Source organism: Leopardus geoffroyi, chromosome D2 (assembly GCF_018350155.1).
Source record: "Leopardus geoffroyi isolate Oge1 chromosome D2, O.geoffroyi_Oge1_pat1.0, whole genome shotgun sequence".
NCBI classification, from domain to species: Eukaryota; Metazoa; Chordata; class Mammalia; order Carnivora; family Felidae; genus Leopardus; species Leopardus geoffroyi.
In genome coordinates, this window is record NC_059334.1 from 50,252,301 (window position 1) to 50,264,906 (window position 12,606).

At 36.9% G+C, this 12,606-nt stretch overlaps 1 protein-coding gene across 11 annotated transcripts in view; it reads right to left on the minus strand.

The window, feature by feature from the left end:
* The window catches only part of CSGALNACT2 (chondroitin sulfate N-acetylgalactosaminyltransferase 2), a 47,004-nt gene that overhangs the window by 19,036 nt on the left and 15,362 nt on the right, over positions 1 to 12,606 (minus strand). For 6 of the 11 annotated variants that reach the window (XM_045438144.1, XM_045438139.1, XM_045438142.1 and 3 more), the window contains exons 2-5: positions 8,838 to 9,773; positions 5,979 to 6,195; positions 4,529 to 4,630; positions 1,080 to 1,258 (exon numbers count right to left, since the gene is read on the minus strand). In XM_045438144.1, the coding sequence (XP_045294100.1) occupies positions 1,080 to 1,258; positions 4,529 to 4,630; positions 5,979 to 6,195; positions 8,838 to 9,498 (1,159 nt within the window). In that variant the 5' untranslated portion in view covers positions 9,499 to 9,773. Of the gene's footprint in view, positions 1 to 1,077; positions 1,259 to 2,858; positions 2,881 to 3,541; positions 3,634 to 4,528; positions 4,631 to 5,978; positions 6,196 to 8,837; positions 9,774 to 12,606 lie in introns of those variants that run through there. The other 5 variants (XR_006701583.1, XM_045438147.1, XM_045438146.1 and 2 more) reach the window with 5 other exon arrangements.

The following is a 12,606-nucleotide window of genomic DNA, read 5'->3' on the forward strand; positions in this document are numbered from 1 at the left end:
ATGTTGACTGGTGTCACAAAAGTAAACCTAACCCTCATTTATTCACTAGGTTCTCAAAGAGTTCCTGACAATCATCCCTCATGAAAATAATAAGTAATAATTTTCATGATATGAACAGTTCTACAAAAAAAATTTACTATGAGATTTTTTAGTACAGAAAACTTCCTTTTCACATTTAAAATAAGATTTGGGGGTGCCCAGGGATGCCTGGGTGGCTCAGTGGGTTAAGAGTCTTTCTCATAGTTCATGAGTTCAAGCCCCACATCAGGCTCTGTGGTGACAGCTCAGAGCCTGGAGCCTGCTTCAAATTCCGTGTCTCCCTCTCTCTCTGCCCCTCCCCCGCTTGCACTCTGTCTTTCAAAAATAAACAAACATCAAAAAAAAAAAAAACATCTGGGGGTGCCTGGGTAGCTCAGTTGTTTGAGTGTCCAACTCTTGATTTTGGCTCAGGTCATGATCCCAGGGTCATGGATTGAGCCCTGTGTTGGGCTCCACGTGAAGCCTGCTTAAGATTCATTCTCTCTCTCTCTCTCTTCTCTGCCTCTCTCCCCTGTTTGCGTGCTTTCTCTCTCTCTCTCAAAAAAAAAAAAAAAAAAAAGATTTGATTTATAAAAATGTCATCTGCCCATACATTTTCAAAAAATATCTACAACATAGGCAAAGAATAGTGAATCATCTAAATCATCCCCATACACATAGCAAGGACACCAAGTACCATCTGTATCTGGACCTGCACGTGTGTCTTTGTGTTGGCACCACCTGCCTGAGGCACAGTGCTACTGACTCTCACACATCTCCACATTGTCTGCTTGGCTCTTTTTCTGAGAAGTGCTGCTTCCTCCTTGTCAATTTTAAGGCCTTTGCTTATCTGGATTCAATTGTTGGCAACAGAATTTGGCCACAAGAGAAGAAGGGTATGAACTTCAGAAGGGCAAATTTTCACTTTTCTACTTAATATTCTAGTTAAAGTATGCCTAATATACCTTTAAGAAAACATAATTAACTTGATTCCAAATGTGGGACATGCTGACACTGCGCTAAATTTCTACACTCAGTTCATCTACCAACATTTTACGCACCTGGCTCAGCATTTAACCGGCAGCTGTTAAGGAATTCGGCTGAGAAATATATATCAACATCACAGAAAAACATCAAGACCTCTCCCTTGTCCCAAGCTTGGGCACCCACATTTAGTCCTTGTCCACGATTAAATTCTTCATTCAGTGGGATCAAAGTATAATTGTGAAAATTAGACTCACTAGGAGGAAAACATATACAACAAAGGATAAGTCCCATTTAAAGCTTAACAACTCTCTTCTTTCAACAAAACTTACGCAATATGTTTTACGCTCTATTTTTTTACTTGGTTCTACATTCATACAGGGAAAGGAAATCTTCAGCTTCACATGTATGATCATCATCAGAGACAGATACTCACTAAATGCCCACATTTGAGGCAGTGTGCTGGTGGTGTGAGCTTAAAAACTGTTGAGGGGCCACTGACCTTCAGGATGTTAAAAACTTATTGGGCAGATAAGAAACATACACATGGAAAAATGGCCATTAATATTTGGTAATAAATAATGCATTCCATGTAAATGGTACATGCAAAGAGTACTCTTGCTCTAGAGTTTTTCAGATCTTTGCTCACACGTCTCCTTATCAGAGGAGTCCCCCTCACACCATATGTGAAGTTGCTCTGACTTCCCTCTCTTTCTTCAATATTTACCGCCCTGCCTGGCTTTGCTTTACTCAGTACCACCAGACATGTTTATTCGTGTGTCTTCCCACACTGGAATATAAACTCCATGAGAGCAGGGACTTTGTTTTGTTTGTTACTATGGATACAGTGCACCTCCTCAAAGAGTAGGGTTCAATAAATATTTGCTGAATGAATGAATGAACAGCAGTTCTGAGCAAAAAGATTGCTTTTGTCTGAGAGTAGTTAGAGATGATGTTAGAAGCAGAATTTAACTTATGCCTTGATTAAAATCCTGAATTCAGTAGTGAGTTTAGAGGTTATTCCAATTAATTATTCTCAAAGGTAAAGAGATGAGAGTAGAAAGCATTTTAGAGAACAGGGATCAGACAAATCAGATTGGAACAAAGGGATCCTAAAATGGGAACAATGAGAGAAGACCAGAAAAGGGTCCGACTGAGGAGTGAGTGCCTTCTGTGAGAAGTTAAAGGACCTGGTCAGTGTCCTTGAGGCAAGGAGGAGTTTTTCTGCCAGGGCCGTGGTTCTCACAATGAAGTCCCCACACCCACAGCATTAGCCTCCCTGGGAAAGTATTAGAAACCCTTCCTGGGTGGGTCTGGGCTACACCCCAGACCTCTGAATCAGATACTAGAGGTGACAATGAACATCTGTGTCTCTCTTGAGACAGATCATTCCAGGTCGCTCTGATGTTAAAGTTGGGAGAAGTGCTGTGCTAGGGTACAGCTGGCTCAAAAAAGGGACATTTTAGGAAGATAATTTTTGTAACAGTATAGAATGGGGAATGGAGAGATAGAAGCAAAGGCTCAAATAGTGTATGGAGTGGACTCCACATGCTCTGAATGCCCACAACATCCTCCTCATGGGATACAAATCTCTCCTTTCTTTTGGGAAAACTGCTGATTACCACCTCACACTCCCAGCACCCAGCAGAGGAACTAATCATAGAACACCCCAACCACAGTAACTTCCTAGGGGCGGGGACCAGACTCAAGCTGGGCCAATCACAATACCCCCACCCCTCATGAGTGGGCAAAACTCCTTCCCTGGGCTTTTCTCAACTGGATCTGGGAGAAAGCTCTTTCCTCTCTGATGGCAAAGCTGAGAAGATGTGAGCCCAAAGCCGCCAACAGCCATATACCTCACATGTGGAAGAAGCCAATCTGCAATAGGAGAATGAAATCAACATGCAGAGAAAAACAGACAAGAAGATAACAAGAGAATTTTCATGGTATTCAAGTCTCTGGTTCCAGTCCCTAAGATATCAAAGCTGTTTTGTTTTTTTCCCCCAAATTTGGTAATAATCCCCTTAGTTTGGGAGCTATCCAAAATTCTTTCATAACATTCCCAGTTTCCTTAAGTATTCCCTAAGTTTAAGATAGGTTTCCATCATGTGCCACAGAGGAGTCTTGATTAAAGCAGGGACAACTTCCGTAATACCAATAGAAGTGCTTGGCACTTAGTAGGTGACCTGAAAATGGTAAGCAGGGAAGAAATGAAGGGAGGGGAAACCTGGGTTAGGTGGTGGCAGCAGCAAGAAAGAACAGAGAAGAGGTCCTGTGTAGTAAGCAAGAACTTATTAGAGGTAAAGAATGAGTGAAAGATGCTAGCTCTCAGACATTAAGCCCAGGGGATCATGAGAATGGTCTTGGTCTAAACTGAAAGAGGGCCATCGGGAGAAGAATAGCTAGTGTGAAGTAGGAGACAATGTTTGTTTTTTATTCATGTGCTGTGAGAGTCCCTTTGGGGTAGGGACTCCAAGTCCTTCCTCTGTGCCCGTCCTACTCCAACCACCCCAGTCAGACTCCCGAGCGAGCGGTGTACCTGGAACATAGTCGGTGGGATTCAATGAATGTTAGTTGAACGGTTCGAGAGGAATGGCCGGCCAAATCTGGACTCTTAGGGAATGGCCACAACTAGCAGAAAGGTAAAGAAGCAAGTAAAAGGATACAGAGTTGGCAGCGGACAAGACAATCAACCTAATACCTTACACTGTAATACATTTATATTTACAAAATATTTACATTTTACAAACATCAGAGGAAAGTGTCAAGAAGGAACTACTGGGTGGTTAGGCATCAAATATAAAAAAGCGATCAAAGAGGATAACACAGAAAAGTTTGAATTTGGCAGCTAGGTCATAACTTTGGGCTCATAACTTAGAGATGAAAAGGCAGAAGAGCTGTAGAATTAATAATGGAGTACTAAGGAATTACAAATTCATTCATTCAAACCTCTGAGTACCTACTATGTGCCAGGTACTGTATGAGTTGCCTAATTAGAGAATTATTGTTCTATGAGGTTTAGCCAGAAAGGACAGAAACCTACTAGTAGCTGATGAGTATTATAGAGTCAGGTGGTGGTGTCTTAATGACAGGGGAGACCTAAGCATCATTTGCAGGACAAGAAGAATGAACTTGGGGAAATGGAAGGAAAGAAAAGGTGACAAGTGAGAGAAAGCTCAGGAGATAATACTAAAGTGAAGGGATTAGATTTAGAAAAAGGAGAAGAGTCCAACACAAGGGAAGGAAGAAGTAATAAATGGAGGCAAATAAATAGAAGGTAGGTGGGCCACAGAGTGAGAGGGCCCAGATCATGCTAGGCTATCTGTCAAGAGGGCAGGGAAGACATATTATTTAGAGTTGCGTGAGTGAATTGAGGGCTGAAATGAGGAACTTATTATCACCACCAGTCATGTGCCCAGCCAACTTTTAAATAGCAGCTATTTAAAATTAACTAATTAAATATCTGAAATTCTCATTCTTCTAATGTTACATATCAAGGACTTCAATGTGGACATGGCTCACCAACCTTGTGACAGATTCTAGGATAGACTTGACTTTAGATAGTCCTTCTTTACCAAAATACACCACTGTGAGATGAATTCTCTTGTCCTGATGAATACACACATCCCTAACAGAATTGAAAAATAAAGTTCATTCAAGAAAATATATAAGGCACTACTCATTCAGAAAGCCATCACATGAAGCTTTAACAAAATGAATGAGGCATTACTCATTTAGAATGAAACTGCAGAAACTTTAAGTAAATATAAAAGCGGCAATATCGTTGAATTATTAAAGAAGTCACAGCAAACGCATAACAACATATGCACATGAATACAACCCTTTGAGGCCCATAGAAGTTGCCATATTTCAAAATCTTTTTGAAACATTTGCTTTGGTATTGCCTTCAGAAGCAAATACAAGCTATTCAAGGAAAGAAGTCTAATCAGTTCATAAACAAATAAATATTCAAGTTGTTGGTCAAGAGTTATTTTGTCTTCAGACTGGCTAATTCCAGAAATTAAAGCTATCATTAAGGAATAAATATTTGCCATGACTGATGTTACTTACTGTAAAGAATAATGTAGCATCTGAAAGCAATTCCAAGAAGGGCAGTAAAAAATGCTTTAGGAAATCAGATCTCAAGTGAGCTATTCCAAACAGGTAAAACTCATTGGAAGCATGATTTCTATATATTTTGCTACAGAACAGCATTAACTAATTTTTAAGTCCAATGATTTCAATATGAGAATAAAGATGGGATTATAAAGCATTAAAACTAGCATATTAGAATATTAAAAACATGGCAAAGGTTAAATTAAAACAAAAAAGCAAACTTTCCCCAGCTAGCTACCCTAATAACATACTTACTAATTTTTTTTAACACTTTAGCATTTTAAAATATCCAAATTTAATGACAAAAAAGTTTTTAAAAATTATTAAACTCTCTGCTTCTCAAGATGGAATAACTGTCTCCCATTTTTAGTTGAATGTTTGTATTTCCGAAATTCATTTCAATTTTAAAATTCAAATTGTTCTCAAGGGAATCTTCTGGGGAAATAGCATTGTCCTATATCGTGATTGTGAAGGCAATTATGAGTGTATAGATTTGTCAAAACTCATGAAACTTCTACTTAAAATATGTGGGTTTTATTTATGTAATTTATACCTTAATAAAGTTATTTTTAAAGATTCAACTTGCCCTAAAGTGAATTCACACACAATTATAAAGGTCATCAAATGTAGTTTCCAATAGTTGTCACTCTCAATTTATTTCAAAGTTCAAACTGTCAATAACACACTATATTATACATGCTTAAAAAAAAAAGAGAATAGCAAAAATTAAAATTCCCAAAGCCTACAAAATTACTCTATAATTCTAAGTAATCACACTCAATGAAGATGAATTAAGTAAATCTGTATGAAATGTGATTTTTTACAAATGCTTAGTCAAATCATGACACCCTGAGAGTTACCTGAAGTTCTGCATAAACTGCGCAAAGGCTTCAGTTCTTTCAGCAAGTGGCACAATGATATTAATAATTGATCTAGTAATGTCAATCATCTCGCTCTTCACTTTCATGAGAGGTCCAAAAGGGCGGAAGAGGGTCACATGTCTATATTCCATAAGGTCTGCTTTCTTAAAAAAGAGTTCATACTGTGTGCCCTTATCTCTCTCGGTGCGATAATAACCTAAAGGAAAGAGTTAGGGATAAAGATGTCTCTATGTCAAAGTTTACAAATTCAATGTGAATACTGATTTTACTCAAAGATCAAGAGTACAACAGTAGACTGCAGGGTTTTTAATCATTTTGTGAAAATATTTACCCCATTGTACAGTTGTAAACAATTCTTTCTTTAAAAGGAGAGGTTAAAAAAAATGTTCACTGCTCTATTATTATTCAATCCATAAATATGCTTCAAGTCACAACTGCCCCTTTTTACATATAACTTTTTTTAAATAGTAGAGCCTATCAACATAGTAATCTTATGATAAAAATAAATTACTTCTAGCAGTATTAAATTCTAGACCTGAGAGTCAAAACTTCTATTGCTCAGTTCGGTTCAATGAAAATAAATGGAATACCTTCGTGTCATTCATTGGTAGTACAAAGAGGGCTATGTGGTCCTGGTTTTGATAAAGGGTTAGTCTAGTGAGGAAGACAAAAATAAGTAAAAACAATACAGTGATATATACCTTACTCTGCGCGCACACACACACACACACACACACACACACACACTCTCTTTCTCTCTCTCCCTGAAGAGAGTGAAGTCAAAGAAAAATTAGTACAGATTTAAACATGGTGTTGTGAGATGCCTCCAGGAGAAAAGTCTGGAAGTCTATCGGGCAATCGGATTTTTAAGTGTGACATTCAAGAGAGAGGTAAGACCTATAGATGTGTGAGTCAGCCAATATCTGGGAATAAAACAATGAACAAGACAGACCAATTCCACTCCCTCCTGAGGCTTACAGTCTAAGAGGAACTACAAATTAGGAAATGGGCAATGCCAAATACTGTGATAAGTGCTATGAGAGGAGACATGGGTAGAGGTAACAGGAGGACACAGGAAGCACTGATATCTTAGACTTGTAGGTTGGAGATGACTTCTAAGCGAAGTGACATCTAAGTTAAAGTCTGGAAGAGGAATAGGACTTACTTACTTACTTACTTACTTATTTATTTATTTATTGGCAAGAGGAGTAACAGAGTGGAGGAAAAGTGGGGAAAAAAATATGTTCCATACAGAGAAAACTCTGTCAGTGAAAGATTCCAAAGAGTTATAAGATAAACAGAGGTTGTAGAATATAAAACTGACATAGCTTCCTTTCTTTTAGGCAAATGTGAAGACATTTTGCATTTTAGTGAATTATTTCCTCAGCAGCTTTCAATTCTGCCATAAACTACAAATATGGTGAAAAGACAAAAACTGAGCTTGCAGAAAAATTAGAAGAGTTTTGAGAGAAACAACCCATCCAAAATTGCAGTAAGTGACAGCAGAAAAAAAGAAGTGACTACAATGAAAAGATAGCTGCAATGCCACAGAAAAGCACAAGCCCTCCAAAGGTCTCAAGGTGCTACCATATTGTAGTATAGCAAGTACTATCCATGATGATTCAGGGTCAAAGAAACTACATACGGTATACTGTTCACAGAATCAAGCAAAGAGAACTTTTTTTTTTTTAATTTTTTAATGTTTTTATTTTTGAGACAGAGAGAGACAGAGCATGAGCAGGGGAGGGGCAGAGAGAGAGGGAGACACAGAATCCAAAGCAGGCTCCAGGCTCCGAGATGTCAGCAGAGAGCCCGATGCGGGGCTCGAACTCACAGACTGTGAGATCATGGCCTGAGCTGAAGTCGGATGCTCAACCAACTGAGCCACCCAGGCGCCCCAAGAGAACTTTTAAGAAAGATTTATATCCAAAATGGTTTTTAAGTTTGTAATTAAACATCTAGCAGGAGATATAAAGTTGGAAATGGGTAGGAATCTGTAATTATTCCTGTTTCTATCCATCAGCAAATGTCTTAAATTTATAGAAGTGCTCCTCAACTTTTGAGTCATACCCCATTTTGGTATGTATAAATGCCATCCCCTCTCTGCAGTCTGTATTAGCAAAACAGGTTATTTCTTTACTTTTCCAAAAGCCAAATATGCTTTTCAAAATTATGTATGCCTCCTTGATGTTCTGACATGTGCTTCTCTTCCTCCTAAAATACAGAATAACTACCAATCTACTAAATTAGGGTTTTTTTCTTTTCTTTACCAAATAGTTTTCAAATCATTAACTTTAGTTCATACATTTAAAAAAATATAAAAAGGAATATCACGACCAGATAAGAGAGGAATGCAAATACATACATGTACACACATAGCCCTAAGAGCCCTTTAACTTGACTAGTACTCCTCTACATAATCTTAGAAATATTCTATTTCCCTGGTCCTTATTCTTTTATTATGATCACAATATAACTTTTTTTAAAAAGCCACTTCAGGGCACCTGGGTGGCTCAGTTGGTTAAGCATTCAACTCTTGGTTTTGGCTCAGGTCATGATCTCAGGGTTTGTGAGACTGAGTCCCACGTCAGGCTCTGTACTGACAGAATCCCTCCTTGGGATTCTCTCTCCCTCTCTCTCTGCCCCTCCCTCCATTTGCTCCCTGTCTCTCAAAAATAAATAAACTTAAAAAAAAAAAGCCACTTCAAATTCTTGGTGGAATAAAGTAGGTAAAAAATTAAATGTTCCACTACTGTAGATAATGACTTATATTTCCAACATAGAATAATAGCATTTTGTCATACGAACAACTATGTATGAGCACATTTTTCACATTACCTTCTATGAAGTCATTTTCATTAAATATCATTTTCTCTCCAAGGGGACTGTCCTCCTCTTCCTGTTCATCATCTTCATCAGGATTATTAATAACCTCTAAGCCAGCTTCAATAACTTCTACCAATTCATCTCGCTTGTCTTTTCTAACTGGCTTTTCCTCAGGATGGCGAGTGAGACCCATTTCCAACTGGAATACTTTCATTAAGGTAAAACTTTCAAAAGGAATGACTCCATACTCACTAGGTAATTTGGCTCCTATGCTAACTTCAGCTTTGTCAATTTGGGAATGAAGAAACTCTAAAAGATCACTAGGTGTTTGTTCTTTGTTGCCTTGATAGCCTATGCCATTAGCCCCTACATTCTTTCTCTCTTGCAATGATCTCATCTTCTCACTCATTTCTTGTAATTCTTGTTTTAGTTGGGCAATTTGGCGTTTCAGACTGGTAGCCCTGGTTTGATAATGTTCTTCTTGCTCCTGTAGGAGGGCCTGGTAATACTCTTTACCATAGTTTTCCCCAATAACACCAGGAAGAGGTGCATTTCCATCAGTCTGGGGGGCGCATTCCAGAAGGTATAAAAATAATACCAAACTGCAGAGTAAAGCAAGACCCAACAGCAGCCAGTGGGTCCGGGTCTGAAGAATCAATCCTCTTCTAGGCATTCTTATTCATGTGGACTTGCCAAATGAGATAAGTTCTTTGGTTGTTCATTCCTTTAGAAAAAGGTTATCACAAATTAAAAACAAAATCAGGATTTCCATTAAAGGTACCAAAATGAACTCTGCTATAGCTTAAAAACTTTCTTCCGTCAGCAGTGAAGGCTGCTTGCAGAAATGAAAAATAGTGCATACTTCCTGTATTGTTACCATGACATCCAGAATAAAGAAATCTGATCTACAGAATCAGATAAAATTCCATTATATGTGTGGTGATTTTTCTGAAAGAAACAGATCAGAATCAATCAGAATTTTGTTTCCTTAAACATATCAAATTGTTGGTAGTTTCAGTAAACTTAGCTATGTGACTACTATATGTAGAACACCATAAGAAGTGCTAATAACAATGTAGAATATTCAGTAAATGCTGGGAGAAAGGATTAAGAAAAATACCTTATATAACACTAAAATGCCATATGTAATACTTTTAACCAGAATGTCTACACATCCATAACCTGAATCAAAGAAACATTAAAATTATGTTTAGCATAGTTATTGTTACATAGACACTAATGTTTCTAATTACTTGAAAATTATATAATTTATAACTTATTAACATAATATTTAGATTAATACCCCATTTCCCACCTAGAGCATATCACCATTTGGGAACTGAGTTTCCATAAATTGTTTCCGTTATGTTGGTAATGGCTTACTAGAGAGATATATTTTCTTCCAGTTTATTCAGTTCAAGCATTCTGTTTTATTAAATTTCAATGGATGAACTCAACCAATATTAAAGCCTTAAAATTAAGTGAGGGGTGGAGGGGAGGGACAATTCCAAAAGGTCACAGACATCTGGAAGACACGTTAAGAAATATTTTTACATCCAAAGTCCTCCCATAGAGTATTTGGACATTAGATCACATAATTCTTTCCACTGTATTACACAGCAACAGATTTCCTACAAGTCTGGAAAGGTTTAGAGTCTATTTTAAAAACAACAAAAACAACAAAAACTCAAAGCACAAAACAAAACAGAATGACCATTTTAATGTTTACCTATGAGGAAAAAAATTCAGAAACAATTTATAAATTTACAAAATCACATGCTCTGTTCATACCACAACCAGTTGTGTGAGTCTGTATTTCTATTTAAACTAAAGATTCTTCATTCTATAAATAGAGAAGGTTAAATTTAGGAGACTGGAGGCAGGGGAGGTCCCTGCTGCAGAGAGAACTTTTATTTTAACAAAGTATTTGTCAAGAAGGATATGTGATACTCCAGCAGACTTTTTATAAAGATGGTTTCTACCGGTGCAGCAGACCCTATGGAAGATCACCAGGGAACATCAGTCCTAGTCACTTTCTTAGTGAGTAGGGAAAGCCTGGATGCCTTCTGTGGAAAATTTTGCAATGTGTGTTGTGGTTTTGTTGTTGTTGTTGTATATGTGTGTATGTGTGTGGAACATATCTGTATAAAAATGTAGGATAGATTCAAACTTCTTATGGCCAGTAGACCACAAATAATGGTAATCACCCTTAGCCATTTATTACTTCCGTTAACCAAATGATAACCAAGTATCATGAAAATTTTAATTTACTACTAGGAAGTTTTACTATGACGGCATCTCTTTTATTGATTATAAATCTTATTTTAAGTGATGTAGAAAAAACGGGAAAAAAACTTGGTATAAATAAAAGTATCTAGGGGTGCCTGGGTGGCTCAGTCAGTTGAAAGTCTGACTTCAGCTCAGGTCATGACCTTATAGTTTATGAGTTCAAGCCCTGCGTCAGGCTCTGTGCAGACAGCTTGGAGACTGGAGCCTGCTTCAGATTCTGTGTCTCCCTCTCTCCGCCTCCCCTGCTTGTGCTCTCCCTCTCTCTATAATAAATAAATAAACATTAAAAAAATTATTTTAAGAAAGGTATCTAATTAAAAAATAAGGATGCAAAGCTAATTATTAGTTCTAGGACTTTACCACCTCTCAAAACCATAGTTCTTAGCTTGAATGTCATTACTTAAAAGATAAAATTCAGAGGTATCTCTTTTAACTACTTATAAGTTATTACTAGCCTGCTTATTAGGGAAAAGACTAAAACTGAAAATGTAGAGCCACAATCTTACATAAGTTATTAATAAAGTTAGACATATTTAACACATTCTAGGTAGTTTTGCTATAAGCATCTTTCCCACAAGCATTTTTGCTGAATAACTAATAAGGTCATAAGGCAATTTTGCTATCAAAGATTAAAAAAAATAACTGGCTGACAGTTTCTTGGTTTTATCAACTAGATGACAGCTTGGTTTCATTTCTCCATTGACGGTAGTACTCCCATTTTTATATTATATAAATCTTAGCCCCCATAATATTCTATCCAGTGGTGGAATTTTGAAACCACCCTTCCCACAGAACTTTGGAATGTCTATCAATGGACATCTGACAATATGACAAAAACCAACAACAGTGTAGAAGGATTTCACAATACAATACAAAGCTAAGTTACAAATATGTATCCTAGTATTTGGAAACTGATGCCTCTCTTTAATGAAGGAAAAATTTTTCATGAAAAAATAAAGTGCAATGCTGAACACGGACATGGATCAACAAGCAAAAAAAAAAAAAAAAGTGTAATACTATGAAAAAAAGACTTTGAAGACAAGTGTTTAGGTACAATTCACAAAATAAAATCAGTTATTTGCACAATACTGCCATAAATCTACACACATTTTAAATATATTCAAATATTTTGTATTTTACAATAGTTTTTAAAATTTTGTTATTCATTTTTCATTTTTCACTATGTCCTTTTTAATAAATGCCCCTTTTTTATTTTTCATGATTTTATCTTTTATGGTGAAGTTGCTTTATGGCCAATTAGCTATGCAGGAAAAATGCTTGTGGCAAAGATGCTGCAAAAACACCAGACATGATTTAACTAAATATAGTATACCCAAACTGTTTTGAAATGAAATTTGATTAATAGAACTAAAAGCATGTAGTCGAAGTATGTCTACCTTTTATTAATATGGTACCTCATAGCTTTCTTCTTTATATAGCATTGTATTTGAAACTGTGAGATGTGATCCATTACAAGGGTCACTTCTAAAGG